The following is a 22,211-nucleotide window of genomic DNA, read 5'->3' as shown; positions in this document are numbered from 1 at the left end:
GGATGTATACACGGCTACACTGAATGAAAGAAGCGTGGGAACTTGTACTTGTCAATGTCAACGCCTACATGTCCAAAGTGCGGAAAAGTATTCACCAAGGACTCCAGCGTCACTCGCCACCTAAGTCAGCCTCGGACATCTTGTCACAGTTCTGTTCGTGACATTGTCGACATCTTGGAATTCACGGATGTATTTCCGCCGCAACGATCCCTCAATCCACCTCAGAATTTGAATGGTATGGGTCAGAGATTCGACGTCGGGGATGACTCGCAATTCGATCTTCAGGTCGGGGATACCAACTCAGACGAAGACCTTTTCGATCCGGGGGGAAGCTCACACCCAAGTAATGAAGACTGGTATGAGGGTGCAGCCAAGTGCTATTCTCGGGACGGCATCACATTTCTAGATCTTTTCGACGCCGACGAGCATGCAGAGTATAGGAAGGAGAACCTATTTTACCCATTCGCATCAAGGGAAGAGTGGGAGGTCGCTGACTTCCTCCTGCGTTCTGCCCTTAGCATGGCAGCAATTGACAACTTTTTGCAGCTCGCTATGGTATGTATCTTTCTTGTTGCTTTCACGCTTCGATCTTGACATTACCTCGCAGATAAAGCGATTAAAACTGTCATTTGGCAACGCTAAAGATTTGCGAAGTCGGGCTGAAATGCTGCCAAAGGGACCGAGCTGGAAATGCCAAATCATTCCTTCACTTCATCGCACAAAAAGCCCGATTCGACTATTTTGGAGGGATCCGGTTGAGTGTTTGGAGAGTCTCTTCAGTAACCCCCTCTTTCATGACCGGCTCGACTTTATCCCTCGTCGTGTTTACAAGACTGCAGCGCGGCTCCTGCGTGTATATTCAGAATGGTTGACGGGCGACGCTGCTTGGAGTATTCAGGTACGTGCTATTGATGGACTCACACCATGCACGATCTCACGAGTTTGTAGGATCAACTGCCCCGAGGCGCGACAGTCCTTGGCACCGTGCTTTCGTCTGATAAAACCAATATCACAACGATGACAGGTGCCAGGGTCGCACACCCGCTTCTGCTAGGCCTTGCTAATATTCGCATGCGCACTCGTACGAAGCTCTCGTCCAAGGCGTTCATGCTCACGGCTCTCCTCCCTATCCCGCAGTACTTACACCCCACTCAACGAATGCGGGGTATGCTCGAGGATCGTCTCATCCACGAATGTCTTGCAATCATTTTACAGCCCCTGATGAAAGCCGCCGAACTTGGAATCATGATGTCCGACCCAGTGGGAAACATCCGCCACTGCTTTACCCCCCTTGCGGCATACATCGTCGATACTCCCGAGGCGTGCATGCTTGCATGCGTGCGCGGCAAAACTTCTCCATTTACACTGGCATCTTATCTCCAGTTCGGGGACAATTTTCGTCACCCTGCACGTACACGTGCCATCATGCTCGAGCAGCTCGCCAGCATCAATGTTGACCCCAACGACCTGGAAGGATATTTTGCCGCATGCGCGGAATTCCGGCTAAATGGTGTCTTTGCACCTTTCTGGAAGGGATGGCGGTTTAGCGATCCTGCGATCTTCCTTACACCTGAAGCTCTGCATCACTGGCACAAACAGTTCTATGACCACGACGTGCAATGGTGTCTTGCAGTTCTTGGAGTGCAGGAATTCGATTTCCGAATCTCAATACTGCAACCCGTCACTGGCTATCGCCACTTCCCCAATGGAATCTCCAAACTGAAGCAGGTCACAGGCAGAGTCCACCGCGATATACAGCGCTATATTGTTGGATTGATCGCTGGTGCAGCCCCTCGTCGATTTGTGGTCGCAATTCGCGCTTTAATGGATGTCCGATACTTAGCGCAGTCTCCCGCACCTGATGACAACTTACTGGCGGCTATTGACAGATCACTTGCAATCTTTCACGACAACAAAGATGTCATCATGACACTAGGCGCTCGGATGGGTGCGAAGAGAGTCATCGATAATTGGCACATACCCAAGCTAGAGCTCATGCAGAGCATCACCACTAGCTCGCGCCAAGTCGGTGCCCTCATCCAGTGGTCCGCAGACGCAACTGAACATGCGCACGTCTCTGAAATCAAGGACCCAGCACGGCGTACTAACAACAACGACTACGATCCCCAGATCTGTCGTCACTTAGATCGAGCAGAGAAACTGCATCGTTTTGCAATTGCTACAACTCTCAAGAGTCTTCCCACAGATCCCGATCTCCGTGAGGATGAAGAGGACAGGGACGAGGACGAGGAAGGGGAAGGGAATGAGGAAGAAAATGACGAACTGATGGATCCACGAACTGCACTCTTAGAAGAACTAAATCACACGCGCACCACTTCCAACTACTTCAACAAACTGAGAACGTTGGGGACTGCAAGGCGCGATGAAATTCCTCAGGCTCATCCTCCTCGTACGTTCCTTGCTGGCAGTACCGCCGTTCATCTTAACTGTTACCCCACCCGCACTGGCTTGAAAATTGACGAGGTCGCCGATCAATTTAACATCCCAGATCTGCGGCATGCTCTCTCGGACTTCCTTCAACGTGATGCGAGGAACAGAGATGTAGTTTTTGGGGTGGGGGTGCCAAGAAGATCGCTGATCGACCGGCCCTTGAATATACCTTTCGAGCGCCTTCAAATATGGCATACTGTTCGCTTGCAGCAAGTCTGTCTCCATGATCCCAGTATCGTTTTACCCGCACAAACTTTGCATGCCTCTCCTGCACACGCTGGGTGGCCAAAAGGCCGACAGGATGTTGCCATTCTCAATGTCAATAGCGCGTATGATTGGCCCAAGTCAGGGTTAACGGGTGAGCTCTTTAGTACTCACATACACTTTGATTGTCCCTGACACCTTCCGTCTCTTTTGAAGGTCACACTGTCTGTGAACTGCAGCTCATCATGCGTCCAATGCCACGACGAGGCTCACGTATTACATGGCATGATCGATATCTTTGTTATGTGCGGAGCTTTAAGGTTGGCGCGGTTGATCCTGTCACCGAGATGCACACATTGACACGCACAAAACATGCCAACGGTACTCTAGTGGGAGATATAGTTCCCCTGACACAACTTCGAGCGTTCATCAATATCATCCCGAGACTAGGTGCTGCAGCAGATCCTCGGTTGACCAAGTCTACTTCCACGCACTATCATTCCTCGTTTTACTTGAACAAGTACTTTGACAAGCAAATTTATGATACCTTGTACTATGCATCGCAAGGATAGATACGATACGATACCATGACAGATTTTTTTGTGTAGTACTCAATGTGGTATCAGAATTTGAATTTGATGTTATCTAGTATGCCTATCTATGCCCACGCCGCAGCCCGCAACCCGCAGCCCACTGCACTGTAACCAGAGGGAGTGCTCAACAAACTCGCCGACTATTCAGACAGACAGGCAAGTTGTTGTTGTAGAACACATTGGTCTGCAGTACTCATTACTCCATAGCGTTGACCGGTCTTGACTCTGAACGCCATGGCAGACGACCCGCTCACTGACCAGACTCCACCAACAACATGCGCCACCACATCATTCGACCTCTATCTTTGTCGACCTTCACTCAGCTCGACGGGTTTCCAGCCTGAGGGTGGTCGCACCTTCGATCTTGTCAAAGAACTACTCAAATCAGAACTCGAAGGCCACGTCATTATCGAAGCCGACCTGAAGATCGAATACAATGCTAGTGTTTTCCACCAACTCGTTCCCAAATCCTCGTTGGAGACCAGGCATATCGCACAAATCAATTACTATGGTCGGGATAATGGACCACCGATATATTTCCAGGGCGCATGGAACTTCGATCGCCACAAAAAGCCCAGATTGAACAATCGGAACAACGACTCTGGCGATTCGGATGATAAATCTGATGCTAGCACAGATATCGTTAACACAGATGTCGAGGCCTTGGATTCTCAAGGTTCAGGGATGGTCTCAGATGGCACCTGGAGTCACGATGAATACGATGGGACCGCACAACCAGGATCGAAGAGGGGACGTAAACCTTCATCGACTGAGAAAGACTTGCAGTGTCTTTTCGAGACTGTTCAGTATGCCCTGCGCCGTAAACAGCAAATTCGCGCCAAAATTCCCTTCCCGATATCGAAAATCGAACGATACTGGTCTGCAGAGTTTGCTGACTCACCAATACCAGACCCTTATAACGCACAAAAGCCTGATGTTGCTCTGTTTTATTACAAGAGTAAAACTAGCGAGAAAACGTGGACAGACGTCCTGAGCTTTGTTGAGCATACAACTTCTGATTTCAACAAGAGGCGTGACCTAGGAGTGTACTGGGGGTCCGCCACTAAAGCATATCTCATCATGCGAGAACAGCCCTGGCGTCGCTTCGTCCTCTCATTTTTCATCTCTGCCGACCATCTTTACGCCCATTATTGCGATCGCTCTGGCCTCATCATCACTCTCCCAATTCCCATCCAATCGTCACCCGCTCGTGTCGCTGATGCGATAGCTACTCTCTCATTAGCGGATCCCAGCCTCTTGGGTCTCGACCCCACAACGCATATGTGCATCACTTTTTGCCAGGGTACTCACACCGACCTAGCAGTGGGGGCGATCGGTTGGGTAACCGACAATGCTGAAAAAAAGTACTCGATCATGGCTGTTTTGTGGAAGAGCCAGGGTCTATTTTGTCGCGGAACGGTTTGTTACCGTGTTCGAGATCCTGTAGATGGAAAGGAATATGCGATGAAAGATTGTTGGGTGACTGAGGCGAAGAGATACCACGAAGTGGACGTCCTTGGGAGGGTCAAGGGCATCCCTAATGTGGTCCAACTCGTAGACCACTGGGATGTCCTATCCAATGGGGAGCCTGACTGCACAGCCCGCATTCGGGATGGATATGGTGTCCTGCTCGAGAACAGGCCAGACACGAGGTTCTTTAACAGGTATCACCGGCGCCTTCTCTTGACCCCCTGTGGAGATCCATTATGGGATTTCAGCTCCAGAAAGGAACTGATTTGCGCCTTCCGCGACTTCGTGGTTGGTCAGTTCAGTTTGTGTTTGATTTGTTGTATCATCTAACACTCTATCTATAGCTCATGAAACAATGATCCAACGACGAGTTCTACACGGAGACCTTAGCCCAAACAATTTTATTATCCATGAAGGTATTGGGTATTTCATTGATTTTGACCACGTGTCAATCATAAAGGAGGGCGAGACATTTACAGTTTCGTTTGGTACTGTAAGTTTGAACATGAAGTTCGAGATTCTCGCTATTGACCACGCTATTTCAGGGAACTGTGCCATATATCTCTATGCGCATTTTGAAAAAAATGTCGAAGAACGTTGACATCCTCAAGAAGGCAAAGACGATCAACGCAAAAAAGAACGACAACACCAACAGCATCGCTCAGCCGGAACTGGTTGAGCACAATTCCAGTGATGACCTCGAGTCCCTGTTCTATATTTTTTTCGAATTCGTTTCCAAGTACGGGGGTGCACATGGTACACTGGCTCCGACCTGGGATAAGATGAGTATGCCATGGGCGGATGCCTATGAGAATTTGGGCGCTACAAGCGGCTTGCTTGCCACCTTTTTGGCGAAGAAGGGAGCCATGTCTGAGGGTGATATCCTGACAGACAGGGTATCAGACTACTTTTCAGAATTCAAGCCCATTGTTGACGAATGGCGCACTCGAATTTATCGCATGGAGTCTAATCTCGAAGGAGCCATTGTTCATGACCACATCTTCCAAATGCTCGCTACATTCATTACGAAACTTGGCGATGAACTGCCAACTCCACTACCCTCTCCAGTAGCTCCCCCGAGTGCCTCAAGTACTCATCGTACTGGAGCTCCCCCCATCGTTCAACCCACAGCAGGGTCTTCGCTCCGTCGTTCATTGCGGCTCAAGCAGGCGGCCGGACCTAACGATGCTGGCAGAGACTAACGCAATTCTGATGCCTCTTATTACTATCCTTCATCTGAGCTTTCTTATGCGTCTTCCTATAGTTCCTTCTTTCTTCTATGTTACCTCCCTCAGGCTTAGAATGCCAACCACGGACGTCGCTATGTACCAAATCATGATTATGTAACATGGATTATGTCAGTCATTGGTACGCATAACTAGCTAACTTCGTACATGTTATTCAAGCCACCTGATACATGCCTCCGAAGAAGAAGCTCAGACGTTCTTCTCCAGATTTAGGGGTGACTGCTTGGCGAAGCTCGAGATCTAATCGTGGTGTTGGCGGCCATGCAGCGCAGCTGCAAAGAGTTGGAGAAACGCTTGCTGCCCCAGCAAGGAGAAGACCAAAGGGTGACGATCTTCAAATCAGCAGCTCAGAAGAAAACCCTATGGCTCCTTCGCAGCTTCAGCAAGGAAAGAGAATTTTTTTTTTTTTTTTGTGACTATGTTCAAGCTAATTTTTTTTCAGCCTCCTGCAAAACCTCGCAGCTCTCCAAAAACAAATCAGAACGAACGCAGAATAACGGGAAGCGACCAACATCCTCAAACTCCTACTACCCGTCTGGATATACATGTGGCTCGCTCTTCCGAAAGGTTCGGATTCAAGGAACCCCATTCCAATGGTCGCGAGAAGTCCAATGGCCGCGAGAAGTCCAGGGAGGGACAGCCTATGCGGAAGGAAACACGGTCCGGTGGTCGCAAAACGGTTGGACAGAATGTGGGTCAGCGAGACACAGGTCATGAGAGGGAGTCTGCGGGACGTGATAGTGGTCACGAACGTGATGAGTCTGATGTCGATGTTGACCGCGATGATTATTTTGACAGTTATACGCAGATGTAAGTGTTCTTCTTTTGCATGTGTTCTTCCTGATATTATGTTCTCATTGCAGGGATAGAGGCACCGACCAGGACACACACCAGCAAACGAACGATACGGGCAACACAATGGATCTCGACGACAATATTGATCCGCTTTTTCCTGACAATGAAGCTCAAGGAGATGATGAAGTAGATTTAGATGGCGAGCCCACAAATAAGGAGCCGGTATTTGATTTTTCCTCTCTCCATTCCTGCATTAATTATCTGTACTCAAGGCTTACGATGTTCTCGAGCGTCATCATGCAAAGAATGGGCAGCGCAAAGCTCCTTCACCAACCCATTTGTCAAAGGGAAAGGGAAAGGAGCGCGCACATACTCTCGACTGCCCAGAATACCCTCCACAACACCCATCCCAACATGTTCATTCTAGATCTCCTCGCCCATGCTCTCCTCAACACACCAGGCGCTCGAGGTCCCCTCGTCGATATCCATCATCTGGAGGAGCTACTGCTGTTTGAGCGGTTCGTAGACACTCACCTGCACTTCACTCACGTCGTTTCTCTCATTCAAAGTCTCCACGCCAACAATCATCTCAGCAAGTCAGATATGAACGCACTTCATCCTCACGCATGCAGTCTCCTCTTCGGGGTCCATCTCGGCCAATTACTTCCTCAAGTCGCAGTCACACAAAGCCCACCTCTCGTGGATGCTCTCCATCATACACTCCATCTGACCATATCCCGCCTGCGAGCCGTGAACACTCTTGTAGCTCACCCGAAGTTAGTCGCCGATCTGGCAATGGTAAACAAAAGGTGAAGACAAACCAGGAGAACCCCTCGAAGCTAGGATTCTATCCACCTACTTGGCAAGTATTCCTGCAGACGGCGAAATTAGAGATGCGGTTGCAGGCCGTTCTAGCCCACCCAATCCCAGAATCCCAGAACGCCCTCAACCTTGCACGAGAAGTCTTGGATACCGTGCTATGGACATACCACGAGAAGAAGATTAAACTCGAGAGAGGTATATTCTCCCTACGCCGCCGTCTACTGTTCTCATAGCTGTTTACAAGGTTACTTTCCGGAGTACGACTCACGGATGTGCCGTCTGGTAGGTCCTTCGTTTCTTGATGGCGAATATGTTCGTTGACGCTGTTGATGAGCTGTGCGATGATCTCTTCACGTTCCGCACAGAGCTCAAAAAGGTCGTCATGTCTGTCGCAAAAAGGGTGTACGACATCTTCCCACAGGGCTCGACAATGTGAAAGGGGGAGGCCCAAAAGAAGGTCACCGCTGCTGCTAATAAACTCCTCAAGAGCGGTGATTACCTCCGGCTTCCTGACTCGTCTGGCATATGTTGCGACTCCCGGTAATAGTGTCACTTACATTTGACTTTCGCAGGGAAAATTTGAGAATTTCTCGGCGCAGGCTCTCAAGGATGCTTGTCTCGAATTTTACTACAGCAACGGCAAGAAAGCGCTGAAGAACACGGATGAATTCCAATGAACAATACCCATCAACGCGATGCTGCTTGTAGCAGCGGTGGTGTGTTTTTCGTTATTTTATTTTATTTACCCTTTCATCACTGATTATACAACAGTTGAAGGGTGTTCTCTCCGGCTTTCGGGAGACCGGTACTGACAAGGTCCCCGATCTTACCGCTGAACAGTGCAGGACCCACTTCGCCAATCTACAGAAATCGGTTGACAAACTGCTCGACATTCCGGAGCGCCGCGAAGAGCTCGAAGACATGTTGGAGCAATGGGCTAGGATAGGCATGGGTGACTATGACGAGTATGCGGATGGGAGTGTGGCAGACAGCGACGCGGAGGACGTCAACATAATTCTTTAGTAGTACTGCTCAGATCAATGCACCATGTTTTTGTTTCACAATTCATACAGTTTATGCCAGCATGTCTACTGTGTGAAGCCCTGTCATTAAATATATCCTTGGTACAGCATGTCTCAAGTGGACAGACTGTACAGCATGTCCCAGACTGTACAGACTGTCCTCTCGAGACATGCTGTACAGTCTGTCACAACGCAGACGGTCTGTACCGTGTGTACCGTGTGTCCGTCTCATCACAATGCAGACAGTCTGTACAGACTGTCTGCATTGTGATGAGATGTACAGATTGTAGGAGTATGTAACAGTATTGTAAAGGGGGGACTTCCTTGTGTAAGTGTAATGTCTGTACAATACTGTACAAGATTGTACAGTATTGTACAGGTACCCCATAGTTTGCTGATGAAAGCGTTTGGAGGAATTTGCGGAGTAGATAGAGCTGAGGATAGGGAATGTTTGATGGCATGGTAGATGTCAGTGGAGCTGGTTGGGGGAATTTGCGGAGTGGATAGGACTGTTGAACGAGGGTGTTTGATGGTGTGGTATATGTCAGTGGAGCTGGTTGGGGGAATTTGCGGAGTGGATAGAGCTAAGGATGGAAAGAAAGAAGGGAGAACAGAGGATAGTACTGAGGCTGTTAATGCGAGAGAGGGATGGGGCCAAGGACGAGGAGAAGTTTTGACGGTGCGAGTATTGCTGGGATCCCGTGGGTCGTGAACTGCAACGTGAACGTCATCAGTATCCTCAGTTTTGGAGAGACGAACCAAGCGTTGCCAAGGTCGTCCTAAGAGAAGACGGTAGGGGGCTTCTGGTACTACATATGCGTGAGCCCAGGTCTTGATACCTTCCACGTCTATCTCCAACATCTCTAGGCATCCAGCCATCTCCTGTGATCCTCCGTTAGCGGTCTGCATACGCATCCGTACGTCTTGGTTGATGGGGGCGTTCGTCTTTCGCCAGACATCTTCACGAATCACCACGATTTCGGAACCTTCATCGAGTAATCTGAGCTCGGAGTGGATGCCGTTGAGCGTGACGCGAATCTCTTGTAGGGGAGTCGCATGTTCCACTAGTCGTGGGGAGATTCTGTTGGAGGCGAGAGCGCTTGTCGACAGGGCTGTGGCAGGTGTAGGAACTCTGTGCGTGCGGCAGTGGTCAACGGCTTCCTTTCGTAGTTCTGGGCTAATGGCAAGGAGGTCTGCCACAGTGATGTGGGGGACCGTTATGTCCAGGATACCTTTGAAGACGCGCTGAACAGCGTCGGGGGCTGCAGCTTTGGACTCGTACGTGAAGGCGGGGGGCTTTTTCGCTTCGACTGTGGGAGCTTGGGAAGGGAGTTCGTTCGAACGGGATGATGCAGGTGGTATCGAGTCGGGTTTTAGCTCGGGTTCGGGGGTAACGATTTCCTTTGCCTTGGATCGAGTAACCGCGTTGACATCTGATTGATAGTCTTCATCAGAGTCGTCATCCACGACGACCACAATAGCGTGATTCTCGACGATTGCTTCGCATTGGAGGAAGTAAGAGTCGGATATGAATGCGGTGGACGGAATTTCGGTGGGTATATGTGGGGTAGGTTCAGCGCGACTCGTGTTGATAGGAATGGAGTTAGCTCCTGTTGCCGGAGTTGTAGGCGGGGTGGCTTGAGCTGAGTACCTGGCGTCGATTGCTTGTTTGAACGTTTGATTACCGATGCGTCGAAGGCGTGATCTATCTGGGAAGGCAAAGTATGGTCCGTCTCTAATAATACGCCCTGCTCGTAGATACTCTCCTGCGACTGAACAAGTTCGCATAACGTGAGATCCCCCACAGAAGAAGCATGTGGTGTTAGCTTGATAATTGGATGGAGGTAGGGGCAGATAGGGTAATGGAGCGTGAGTGGAAACCGTACTAACGAGTTGGTGCGTTTTCGGGGTAGGCCACGCTTGAGCAGCACTTGGCGCGAGGTATGCTAGGCGCGTGTAGCACATGGAATAGGCAGCGTCAGCGATATCCAATCCATGCATTTTGCTTGCTAGTTCGTCTAGATCGTCCATCTTCGATTTGGCAGGTGCTGATGGAGGGGGGGTGAATGCGACTCTTCTCGTATGTACCTCTCGTCGAGCGTCTTTCCGTTCGTCTTCTTCATCCGAGTCCCATGTTTGATGCGAGGGTCTGGCTTTTGGAACACGGGCCTCTCTGATCGACTTCATGCGGTCTGCGATAGGTTCATTGAGATCCGCATCGAACGCGTCATCTGACAGCACAAAACGACCTGCTTGAACGACTTTTTCAAAGTTAGTTGCTTCGTTACGTGAATAGTTAGTCTCCGTGTGCTGCAGGCGCTGGGATATGGCGAGTCGTACGGACTGAGGAAGACCTTGCCAAAAGTATCGGTCTCGTTCACGTTCCGAGATCTTCGAATTGGCTACTAGCCATACGGCTATGGGACGGAACTGGCGATAATACTGTACTAACTCCGTTTCCGTAGAGACGTCGGACTCGACGGTATTGAGGATGACGCGTTCAAGATCGCGAATGGTGTATCTTGCCCCTTTTGCTGCTCCGGGGTATTGTCCGATGATATTCGTTTTGAAGAGACCGAAATCTTTGCTCTCGTATCCGGTGAGCGTGACCCAGAACCTTTTTGTCTCGAGGTTGACGTATCGGACTATCATCTTGCATTTGTCGGAGTCGGTGAGTCTGCAAGACGAGGCTAGGTCCTCAAACAGCTCCAGGAATTCCAGAAGCTCTGACGTTTCGCCGCTGAAAGTCGGAGCTTTACTAGACCCGGGACCGGGCATGGCAGATATCCCTTTGTTGGCTGACGACATGATGGGGGCGGGTATAGATGGTGGTGGGTTTTGTGTGAGTTGAGGAGGGATAGGCTGGATGGTTGCGGGTTTTGGATGTGTGACTTCGGGACGTTGAGTCTGTGAAGGTGCGTTTTGGGAAACGAATTGCGGTTTGGGGATTGGAGGGAAGGTCGTTTGGAAGCGAGACGTTTCGATATTATCGGATTGGGGAAGTATGGATGGGTATGTTGGCGTCTCGGGGTTGAATACTGCGGGCCTAAGAGGAAACGTTTGCGAGGAAGGAAGGAGTGGGAATAGCGAGTTGAGACGAGGTAATTGATTTATGGTATCGTCCTCAGAGATAGAAGATTCGGATGGAACGTCGGATACGTCTATGTACTGCTTTGGGTTTGCACGAGTTGGGGTTCGATAAGCGTTGCTCTGCTTTGGGGAAGGCTGGTTGGTTTGTGTTTCGGGGAAGTGGGATAGGGAGGATGCCGTGAAGGTGCTTGCACGGTTTCTGAAATTCTTTGGAGTAGGGACTGGGGCGTTCTTCAAAGGTGCCAGCGCAGTTGGCTGTTCCTGTTGGAGACGTATCTGCGCGTTTGGATGATAGTATTTAGTAATCGCGAAAGAATTAAAAGGGTTTTTGACAGAGTTTGACGGATCAAACTCAGAATACAGGGGTAGCTCGAGAGCAATTCCCCTCGCGGTGGGCTCCAAATATGTAAGGCTGACTTATAGTTCGAAGGGAATTGGGTCGAGAATAGGCGGGACGCGAGACGTGTTGTTTTCGATACGAAAACAGAGGTAACGAGGAAAAGTCTGTAAGGCTGCTGCTTAGAGGATCGTTTCGTGCTTTGAGCGGGGAATCAGAGTCTTGGATTCTGCCATAGTACGAGGGTACAGGTGCAGTATATAAGTGTTTGCGAACCGAACGATTGAACCGAGACTTGAGTAGGTAGCATGTGGAACTTGAAAATAAGTCGGCGAGACAAGGGGATGGAGGAATGCGAGCATATGGTAGAGTGACGGAATAGATTAAAAGGAATGTAACCACGTAACTCGGACACGAAGAGTTATGTTCTTCGCGTCGGTGAGTCACGTGGTCGGTGTTGAACACGTTGTTATGAGACACGGTCGGTGCGTAAAGGATATGTTATCCTTACAAGACAGCTTGAACCCAATGACGCTTTGTGGCAGTTGGCCGCTTTCATAGAGCGTCTGGAAGAGTGGAGATCCCTCGAACTCCGAGATTTCGGGGAATCCCAAACCGGAGAGACCGTCAGGGGGGAAATCGTCCTTGCTGAACTCTGGCGAATATGCGTATGCAGCGCCGATAGTCTGATCATCGGCCTGACAAACCAGATTAGTAGAGAGACAATCAAAACCAGGGATAACTAACTTCGTAACCCCCAACAAAAACGTCATCTACGTATTCCTCGCCTGCTGTCTCTCCAGAGCCGGACATGAGCACGAACGGCTGACCAGTATCTTTGGAAGACGACGAGGCAGCAGGGTCATATTGCGTATGTCCATCACAGCTTACATCGCATTGGATAGATGGAAGAACTGCGTGAATACTGCTGTCAACATACAAAAGACGAAATATAAGTCTAAGAAAACTCACAGAGGTCTGAACTGCCAGTGTCGAATAACACTTCAGAATGTCAGAGTCAGACCATATCACATTGCAAAATCGATGAAACGAACTTGTGAACGTTTGAGGGGGCGTGCCCACCTCGATATCGCCGTACCAAAGGTCTGCATCGTAGTTCGTAAGGGACACGTTTCCGTTCGTGGTCCGCTTTGCCACCGGGCGAACGTTATAGCGACCATTCAGCGGTGGCGAGACCCAGTGTTCCGTTCGTAAGCTCCCATAGTGGCACTGTACTTACTAGTTCACGTCAGGCTGATGAATTTGGTGAACGAAAGAGTCTCAAACATACCGAGATACAAATTGCAGCTGTTCCTGCACAGTCCTCGAATCGAAGACTTTGGAGCCGTTAGCAGCGGATAGTCTTGAGTTAAGGGCAATGCGATGTGTGCGGCCTATGTTAGAACGAGTGCTAGACGGAGGAGTGGCTGACCCGACAACTGCTTCGACGAAAAGTGCACAGATGGTGGCAGTAGTAAACTTCATGTTGTAGGTGTGTCAGGTTGCTGGTGGAAGGCAAGAGAGGAATGGGCGACGAGCCCAGGTTTTAATGTGCGTGTCGAAGAAGCCACCGTCATCACGTCTGATCATGAATGCAAGCTTTCAGTTTGGACAGAGAGCAGTCTCAGACTGCAAAACGATCACGATCGAAATGCTTTGTCATCAGTAGAAAGTTTAAAAGCTTAAAGTTTGTCAGCTAAGCTGGCTCATTCCGATGAGACCATCATCCGACATATCATGCAGGCAGGTGACCCTTCTGTGTTTGACTGCATGTGTGTAAGTAAGTACATGCAGTTGACGTTAACGATATATGTGATTGGACCTGCATGCTTTCGGACCTGCAAATACTGGGTTCACATGACTCGGAGACGTGATCTTCATTGTCTTTCATGCATCCTTTATTCTAAACGTCAAATTAGCGATTGGCGGAGACTTACCAACACGTGTAATTTGTATTTTGAATATGGGTCGAACCCCTGCAGGGAATGAAAAAACGTGTGCCGTGGCCCTCGTCCTTGGATTTGCCGCTTCAATCGAGGGTAGCGCAGACTAGAACACTCTTACTTCAAGCAGCACCACAAGATCTAGACCAGTCCGTACGTACCTGAGATATCACGATTATCAAGCCCGTTTAGAATTCCTGTCGACAACTCCACAAAGCGGTTGAGGCACGAGAACCGCGAACCGCTAGGGTTTACACCCACATCACTTCTAAAACCCGCACTCACTGAAATTAAAAACTCGACAAGTTAGATGAATATGACTATTTCCATTGGGGGGCTTGATCCGTGAAGCCCTTCGCGATGTTATGTAACTCAATTGTCGTAAGTAAGCAGAAACAACTTGACGGAAAAAGTTTGCTACTGCTCAAATGGCCTTTGAGGGAGTTATCTTGCAAAAATGTTATGCGGATGAGCGTGAGGGAAAGGAAAAAGTGGTGGATTTGGAAGGAAGGGCTGTGGCAATATTCAGAATGGAGGGGAAGGTGCAGTGGCGTCATGCATCATGAAGAGCTTGCTCGCCGTGACAATTAGAAAATTTTCCAGGATGACTGGTGGAGAGCGCTGCTGCATGCATGGCCGGTCCGAATACAGTTTCGCTCGCACTGCGAAGAAGATATTTGATTGTTTAGTATGATTCGAAAGACTGTATGCATCTATAACGACAAAGTATGGAGGTGATGGCGTACGTGGTGTTGTCGGCGGCGTGGGCATAGATGCGTTTGTGCATATGTGTGGTCGGCAGTGCTTGGCGTGCGAGTAAAGAGTCGTAGCAGAAAGTGGAGTCGGTTTCCAGCTGATTGCGATTGATCACGTGATTGTTTGGTCTGAATCAGTGTACCACCAACCGCGCTCAACTCAAAAACTAGTACTACTCGTGAGCTAAATTTGCCGGTTACAACCATTTGGGCAAAGGTCCTGGTATTATACCTGCTCAAAATGAACTCGCCTTTCATTATCACCCCTATCGTTAAATCAGATGCCTTCCTGATCAACCACCAACATGGAAATCGCAGACAGTGAAAAATCGAACATTCCCCAAGACTCCAAGAGGACAGTGTATCGTAACTCGAGCGGCAATAATTGAAGCAGAGATGTTTCTGAAAGGAACAATCTTTGTCCAATATCGGTGAACTTTCTTACATTTGACGTCCCGTAACACGGCGAAGTCAAGTGAAAATCAGGTCAAGTTGTAATGCGGCCTTTCCCTACTATTTCATAACTTGACAATCACCAGATCCCTCTAAACGGCGTAATGGCTCAAAGTCTCGTACAATGCTACCGCGCCATGGCCTTGGTAAGGGCACCCGCGGTGTTACACCTGCAATGCATCTCTGTATGTCACTTGTACCCTTCTTAACAAAAGGGACAAAACATGTGTCAAAAGAATCATTTCGTACATCGACGGGCGGGCAATGTAGGTGTTTGTGAAACATGCTGCATTCCACCCCGGAAAGGCCTTTCGTTTCTATTTTCCAGATCTAATCTCTACAGATACATAGCCGCTGTCCTCCCCGAGGGTGCAAAGAATGGTATATAAGTCATGTCGATTCAGCCATATGCCTTAACTGAACATTGTACCCCCAACTTTCTGATACTTTCATTCTCAAACTCGTTTCTGCGCAATGGCCTTTGTCAAAAAGCTCAACTTTGAATGCAACGACCTCGGCTTAAACGTCGACCTTCTTCTCACTTTCGACGATCAGCCTATCGGTGATCTGTACAAGAAGTATTACCCATCGGCTTTTGCGTACGTATATCCCTTTATTCTTCATCTTTTCGTCTTTGTTGTCGTGCGCGCTCACTGATGTAACTTTTCGAATAGGGTCAGGAAATTTGGGGCCGACGGTGGGTGAATACTATCAATACTTTTGAGCTATCTAAATAAGCAGCGTCATTGGCAGGCTTCTACCGCTCCCCAGTTGTATATCGATCACAGTAGGAGGTATTCAAAGCTTATGTGGAGAGTTATTTACAATGCACCCCTCAGACTTGCGTTCACCAAGGTCATTGTTGACGATGTCATCCAAAGCGCTTCGACCGAGATCCCCATTAATGTGAGAGTCTGATAAAATCACGGATTGATTGTCGATTGATGGAGACTGCTGCTTAGGTTGGGCAATCTACCGTCTTAACCCTGGCAGAAGATGTATACCATTTCTCCGTAAGTACGCCCAACTTGCCTTTCTCGATATCAGTTTGCGAAAACAAGCTTAGGATCCCAAAACCGACGCTTCCGTGCCGAAGAACAATATTCAATGTACAAACAACGCTCCATTCAACGAGGATATAGGTGTTGGTACGTATAATTTGCTATCTTGAAATTCATTGCGCTACAACATATTGTCCAGGCTTCATTGTGAGGGAAGGAGAAGCAGCCAAGACGACTCTGGTTTGGCGCGGCGTAGAGCACGGGCAGAAGTTGAACGCACAGTTCACTCCAATCCTACGCGGGTATATTGGCACGCAGTACAAGGAGAATAGCTTGATCAAGGGCCAGATCGAGACCAAATATTGCGTCTTCAAACAAGATCTCGCTAAACTCGAAGACAACTCTACGTGGGTCATCAAGTATGATTCCCTCACTGGAGTCATCAGCATCGATAGGAAGTGAGATCCAAGATCTATCATTGATCTCTTTGTGTACTTGTGACTCGGAATCTATATTCAAATGTTGGCTGCTATCATGTACTTGCTTGAATACGTTTGTGCTGATACAATTTTTCTGTTCCACGACGCCACGACATGCGTGACACCTTCGAGAACTAGCACCACCGACCAGGCAGAACTCGTAAAATCAAGTCGACGCATGATCAATTTGAAAATCTGTATCACTTATGATATCTGACATAAATCTGATTGATGTCGTGCCTAGAGCGCCGTCGTTGCTGAGGTGGACTGGGGCCAAGATGGGCACGAGGTAGAGGAAGACATCCTTGTTTGAGGAGGCGGTCATCATATTACAATTGGCCATTCCGACGGAAAAAATCAATCGCATAGATTCGTGGAAATGGGAAGGAGAGTTTAAGGGTATTGATCCGAACCCGTCGAGGTTGATCTCGTGTAAGAAGTCCTCACCCTTGGCAGTGACATCGCCGAAGAACCGCTGAGCAATGTCCGAGGTTTTTCTTCAAAGACATGGTAAAAGAGTTCTCGGTATAGCTTGACGTTGTTTGGTCGAATTAAGTGAGTGTGGGCTGCACCGGCGGTTACCTAGAGAGCGAAAGGAAAGGCTTCACGAAAGGAAGTCGATTGTGGTCATGTGAAGTCACACCCGATCTCGGCTATGCATAACGGTCAAGCTTCAAGATTCGAGGTCCGTAGTACGAAAAAAGGTATACATGCACTTCAGGTATTCATCCAACAGTTATATCAAACAAGTTCTGCAAATCCTACCCTCGTATTTCTGTAATCAAATACCGAATACGTGTTCTGGAGAAAGACGTCGCCGACGATCGTGAAATCTGCGGTATAACAAGCATGAGCACTAACATCAAGTTAACGATAACACAGGCTGTACACACCCATTTCTGAAGATGCAGCGATCCCAGCTAAGCAGTCACTCGAAAGAATGTCTGGCCCAAGATTGAACGTCTGCGGAGAAACTGGGAAGGCATGTCCGCCAAATATGAATGTAGGAACGGTGGAATTGATGATATTGCATGGAACTGCGCAGATGCAGACGTTTGATCAATTTGATGACGAAGAGATGGGTAATATGCTTACTTGTCCAGTATGTGTCCTCGCCTTCCGTGTGGGCTGTGGCTCCGGGTATGTTCGCGTAGTAAGCTTGTGCGATTGCATCAGACGTGATGACGAGAGTGGTCCCGGTGTCGATGATCGCAGGAGCGGCGTGCGACTCGATGACATCCTGTCCCAACCTCGAAATGCCATCCATCACTACCTGCCAGTAACCTTTCTGCGTCACAGGAATATACGTAAGCGTGTCGGAGCGGTATAGGCTGGTATTTGTTCCTCCGATGAGCATTTCGCTAGCTCCTGGAGTAGTAGACAGCTTGAACCCAATGACGCCTTGTGGCAGTTGCCCGCTTTCATAGAGCGTCTGGAAGAGTGGAGATCCCTCGAACTCCGAGATTTCGGGGAATCCCAAACCGGAGAGACCGTCAGGAGGAAAATCGTCCTTGCTGAACTCTGGCGAATATGCGTATGCGGCGCCGATAGTCTGATCATCGGCCTGACAAACCAGATTAGTAGAGAGACAATCAAAACCAGGGATAACTAACTTCGTAACCCCCAACAAAAACGTCATCTACGTATTCCGCCTGCTGTCTCTCCAGAGCCGTACATGAGCACGAACGGCTGACCAGTATCTTTGGAAGACGACGAGGCAGCAGGGTCATATTGCGTATGTCCATCACAGCTTACATCGCATTGGATAGATGGAAGAACTGCGTGAATACTGCTGTCAACATACAAAAGACGAAAGATAAGTCTAAGAAAACTCACAGAGGTCTGAACTGCCAGTGTCGAATAACACTTCAGAATATCAGAGTCAGGGCGTATCACATTGCAGAATCGATGAAACGAACTTGTGAACGTTTGAGGGGGCGTGCCCACCTCGATATCGCCGTACCAAAGGTCTGCATCGTAGTTCGTAAGGGACACGTTTCCATTCGTGGTCCGCTTTGCCACCGAGCGAGCGTTATAGCGACCATTCAGCGGATGGCGAGACCCAGTGTTCCGTTCGTAAGCCCCCATAGTGGCGCTGTACTTACTAGTTCACGTCAGGCTGATGAATTTGGTGAATGAGAATAAAAGAGTCCCAAACATACCGAGATACAAATTGCAGCTGTTCCCGCACAGTCCTCGAATCGAAGACTTTGGAGCCGTTAGCAGCGGATAGTCTTGAGTTAAGGGCAATGCGATGTGTGCGGCCTATGTTAGAACGAGCGCTAGATGGAGGAGTGGCTGACCCGACAACTGCTTCGACGAAAAGTGCACAGATGGTGGCAGTAGTAGTAAACTTCATCTTGTAGGTGTGTCAGGTTGTTGGTGGAAGGTAAGAGAGGAATGGGCGACGAGCCCAGGTTTTAATGTGCGTGTCGAAGAAGCCATCGTCATCACGTCTGATCATGAATGCAAGCTTTCAGTTTGGACCAATGGACTCGGACAGAGAGTATCTCAGACTGCAAAACGATCACGATCGAAATGCTTTGTCATCAGTAGAAAGTTTAAAAGCTTAAAGTTTGTCAGCTAAGCTGGCTCATTCCGATGAGACCATAGTCCGACATATCATGCAGGCAGGTGACCCTTCCGTTTGACTGCATGTGTGTAAGTAAGTACATGCAGTCGGCACCATTCTGGAGTAGGCGGCTCGAACTTGTGGCGGACTTTGTTAAGTATATATATACGAATTGAATTAATTGAGCACTGGCCGCAAGATTCATAGATATGACGCGATTTACAGTGTACACTTTGGTATGATTCTACTTTTTCTTCTTCATAACTTTTTTGGGAGTGCTTCTCGAGGCATCGTCAGTAGTAACCTGAGAATTCGGAGGCGGTGGATTTGCAAGTGCAAGCGCGGAAGGGTGGTACTGTAGGAGGAATTTCTGGTACAAATTAATGATGATGTCTGCTCCATGGGGCAATCGCGAGTCAGCGATCTTCTTGACCAGCACAGGGATATTCTGGATAACGTTGACAGACGCGATGTGCTGGAGCAGTACTTCTACTTGCATCTGCAGGATTGCGGGATACCTGATACCGCGAAGCTGGTTAATACTGCGCTATGACCTGATCAAAAGTGAACCAACTTGGATGTCAATGAAGAAGAAAGTTCTTGAAGAATATTTCCTGCATCCAGACTACTGCGTATTACACAGAAAGCTTGGTCACGAAGACTGTCAAGTCGAACCTGACAATTGTGTATTAGTATACGTGGAGAGCACCAGGTAAGTGTACTCAAACCTTGGACGCCAAACGATACATCGACTTCGGTGAGCAAGGCCACATGTTATGGTTAGGGGCCTCTACGTCAACTCCGAGTGGTCCCTGGGACTTGAGTCGGGAGAAGACGATCTTGTCCGTATACAGATACAGCAAGAGCGCCTTCAATCTGTGCATATACAAAATCAAAGGCCCGCCACCATTGTGATGTGACAAGTATGTACTTACGTCCTGAATGCTGTGTCTCGCACCAGTATGTTCCGGCAGTTGATAACTTGTGATTTATGATGAATCGGGGCAGAGGCAGTAGACGTCGCTGCTTGTGGTAGACTAGCTATGGTGTCTATTTCAGACCTAATATCCGCAACAATCAGTATGTCGTCGTCGTCATCGTCGTCATCGTCTGATTCGCTGAGGACGGCAGTGTCTTCGCTGAGGGGCATCTGACCAGCTTTTTCCTCTTCTTCATCATCAAGATCGCTGTCAGATGCGTATCCATAGTCATCAAGCGCTATGCCATCCTCGAATGCTGAGCTACCGTCGAAGTCAACAAACGTGGTGTCAGGTGATCCCGCTCTGGACGATACTGTCAACTCCGATAAGCAAGATCGCCACCTTCGTGTACGAAAAACAGCTTACTTTCGGCAAAAAAATTACAGCGCGCTGTTAGAACAACATCGTTGGCGGATAGGGCTTGGAGTCGGGTGACTCTACGCTGATGTGCTGAGCGGCCTGAAAATAGGTGGAACTTCGTATCAATGAGCTCTTGGCCGAGCAATAATTTCATCAAAAGCGCTTCAACGAGCGCTCGATGATCCGTCATAATAGAATGCTTGAGAGTTGTGGGCTCGAGCGTACATGTGAAGAAGTCCAAGAACCAATGCTTTTATATTCACTCTGGATGCTAATGTATCTGTGCGTACGGCATGACCACCGTGTTGCCGCCTTCTGCGTGAATCTGCGACCGATGTGCGGCACCTTCGAAGCCACGTCAACACAATTAATATTGTGGTAAGAGCGAAGCTCGGGGGATCCGCCCATGGTCGATTGGGGTAGTACGTAGGTCCAAGCAGCCAATGTCACTGAATCCTTGATTGTCGTTGCTACAAAAACATTCACACCTAAATTCGAAGTATCGCGTGACGAGTGGATCTATGTTAAGACATCAATGCAGAAAATGCGTGTAGGGATACCACATACGAATGCTTCCCTGCAGATGGACCCTAAGTAGACCCTTATGCGAATCTGGAGGGTGATTCGGAATCAGCGTGTCTTAAATTGATACATAGATAACGCTTCATTCGAAATCTGCGCGAAGGTCTTCCAGTGGCAATTGCGAACTGATTGGGAAGTTGTAAGGGTCTAGGCTGGAAAGTCAAAGTACATTTCCTTCCTAGAATCTGTGCAAGTGACTATGTGCAAGTGACTAGCCGTGTGTTCGCATATCACCGGGGCGGGAAGAGTTTGAAGCCCATCATTTCGGCAGTTTCTTTCAACTTCTAACGTCGCGTAGTGAGTACTCTGTATTCAGTAATGAGTGTGTCAATAAGCATGTAGAGGCTCACTGCGGGTAGCAGGCCGGGTGCAGACCAAGTACCGATAGGCACTCTAATCAGAGTCTAGACCTTCGTTACGTTACCGACTGTACAGCTCGACGGGTCAATTGGCTCCATATTTTGGATTGTTCATCTCAAATATAGTCTCCCGTGCTCTTGCTTACTAAGTGTCGTTAGTGTAACTAACTAAGGTTCTGCAAAATAGACTTGTGCCGTTGTACGACAGGCGAGTGAATCAGTCTATTTTGCGCACAGATCTGAGTCAGATGAGACTGAGTATCTGACTTAGATAGTTGGAGACTAGGTGCGAACAACATCGACACGAGTTTCGTCAGTTGGGGTGGGGTTTTCCGGTCGTGGCCTGCTTCGGCTTTTGCCGGGTCACGCTGACAAGAATATCCGCTGAGTTCGGCGGCAATTGAGATCATTGTCGGGCGAAGCGAAAAGAGGTCGAATGCACGCGGGATGGAGAGCGCGAAAACATCGACCAGCGGATGAGAGCCAGCATGAAACCTCGAGTGTGAGGCATGAGTTTTTGAGGAGTTTTCTAAAGCACGACACAACCCACAATGAGCAAGTGCTTACACAAAGTCGTGCAGAAAACACCGACACCCCAACTGGCGAAGACTTGCGAAATAACGCGAGCGCATGAGTGCGAGTGAGAAAATATTCATTGTCTAACGATATCTACGTTCGTATGAGTCCATTGAAGCT

The 22,211-nt window shown here is 48.8% G+C and overlaps 8 protein-coding genes across 8 annotated transcripts; 5 read left to right on the top strand and 3 right to left on the bottom strand.

The window, feature by feature from the left end:
• Positions 1 to 54: 54 nt before the first annotated feature.
• DEU56DRAFT_910740 (uncharacterized protein) lies at positions 55 to 3,227 on the top strand (the record flags this gene model as incomplete). The annotated part of the gene is made up of 4 exons (XM_041357218.1): positions 55 to 555; positions 608 to 898; positions 949 to 2,809; positions 2,872 to 3,227. The coding sequence occupies 4 exons, from the start codon at positions 55 to 57 to the stop codon at positions 3,225 to 3,227; spliced, it is 3,009 nt and encodes a 1,002-aa protein (XP_041210456.1).
• A 255-nt stretch (positions 3,228 to 3,482) lies between these two features.
• Positions 3,483 to 5,920, top strand: DEU56DRAFT_910739 (uncharacterized protein; the record flags this gene model as incomplete). Its single annotated transcript, XM_041357217.1, has 3 exons — positions 3,483 to 5,010; positions 5,063 to 5,211; positions 5,264 to 5,920. 3 exons carry the CDS (start codon positions 3,483 to 3,485, stop codon positions 5,918 to 5,920), a joined length of 2,334 nt encoding a protein of 777 aa, XP_041210455.1.
• A 463-nt stretch (positions 5,921 to 6,383) lies between these two features.
• On the top strand, positions 6,384 to 8,018 carry DEU56DRAFT_910738 (uncharacterized protein; the record flags this gene model as incomplete). Its single annotated transcript, XM_041357216.1, has 6 exons — positions 6,384 to 6,775; positions 6,829 to 6,982; positions 7,033 to 7,269; positions 7,330 to 7,777; positions 7,827 to 7,864; positions 7,917 to 8,018. The coding sequence occupies 6 exons, from the start codon at positions 6,384 to 6,386 to the stop codon at positions 8,016 to 8,018; spliced, it is 1,371 nt and encodes a 456-aa protein (XP_041210454.1).
• A 259-nt stretch (positions 8,019 to 8,277) lies between these two features.
• DEU56DRAFT_910737 (uncharacterized protein) lies at positions 8,278 to 8,605 on the top strand (the record flags this gene model as incomplete). Its single annotated transcript, XM_041357215.1, has 2 exons — positions 8,278 to 8,298; positions 8,354 to 8,605. 2 exons carry the CDS (start codon positions 8,278 to 8,280, stop codon positions 8,603 to 8,605), a joined length of 273 nt encoding a protein of 90 aa, XP_041210453.1.
• Positions 8,606 to 12,757: 4,152 nt separating this feature from the next.
• On the bottom strand, positions 12,758 to 13,516 carry DEU56DRAFT_754421 (aspartic peptidase domain-containing protein; the record flags this gene model as incomplete). Its single annotated transcript, XM_041349820.1, has 4 exons — positions 12,758 to 12,945; positions 13,004 to 13,033; positions 13,087 to 13,247; positions 13,323 to 13,516. The coding sequence occupies 4 exons, from the start codon at positions 13,514 to 13,516 to the stop codon at positions 12,758 to 12,760; spliced, it is 573 nt and encodes a 190-aa protein (XP_041210452.1).
• Positions 13,517 to 15,494: 1,978 nt separating this feature from the next.
• DEU56DRAFT_979295 (uncharacterized protein) lies at positions 15,495 to 16,746 on the top strand. Its single transcript, XM_041359737.1, has 7 exons — positions 15,495 to 15,781; positions 15,857 to 15,879; positions 15,936 to 15,969; positions 16,022 to 16,088; positions 16,145 to 16,195; positions 16,249 to 16,330; positions 16,383 to 16,746. Exons 1-7 carry the CDS (start codon positions 15,657 to 15,659, stop codon positions 16,643 to 16,645), a joined length of 645 nt encoding a protein of 214 aa, XP_041210451.1. The 5' UTR covers positions 15,495 to 15,656; the 3' UTR covers positions 16,646 to 16,746.
• Positions 16,747 to 17,312: 566 nt separating this feature from the next.
• On the bottom strand, positions 17,313 to 19,160 carry DEU56DRAFT_971826 (acid protease). Its single transcript, XM_041359467.1, has 8 exons — positions 18,825 to 19,160; positions 18,582 to 18,766; positions 18,499 to 18,528; positions 18,346 to 18,440; positions 18,276 to 18,323; positions 17,758 to 18,226; positions 17,556 to 17,699; positions 17,313 to 17,495 (listed from the first exon to the last, which is right to left on the bottom strand). The coding sequence occupies exons 1-8, from the start codon at positions 19,019 to 19,021 to the stop codon at positions 17,404 to 17,406; spliced, it is 1,260 nt and encodes a 419-aa protein (XP_041210450.1). The 5' UTR covers positions 19,022 to 19,160; the 3' UTR covers positions 17,313 to 17,403.
• Positions 19,161 to 19,478: 318 nt separating this feature from the next.
• On the bottom strand, positions 19,479 to 20,764 carry DEU56DRAFT_979293 (uncharacterized protein; the record flags this gene model as incomplete). The annotated part of the gene is made up of 5 exons (XM_041359736.1): positions 19,479 to 19,752; positions 19,809 to 19,909; positions 19,963 to 20,110; positions 20,170 to 20,527; positions 20,581 to 20,764. 5 exons carry the CDS (start codon positions 20,762 to 20,764, stop codon positions 19,479 to 19,481), a joined length of 1,065 nt encoding a protein of 354 aa, XP_041210449.1.
• Between the last annotated feature and the right edge of the window lie 1,447 nt (positions 20,765 to 22,211).

Source organism: Suillus clintonianus, assembly GCF_016758775.1.
Source record: "Suillus clintonianus strain FC179 chromosome Unknown DEU56scaffold_21, whole genome shotgun sequence".
Classification (NCBI taxonomy): Eukaryota; Fungi; Basidiomycota; class Agaricomycetes; order Boletales; family Suillaceae; genus Suillus; species Suillus clintonianus.
Note: the sequence above shows the minus strand (reverse complement) of the source record. Positions and strands in the feature narration are given on the sequence as shown.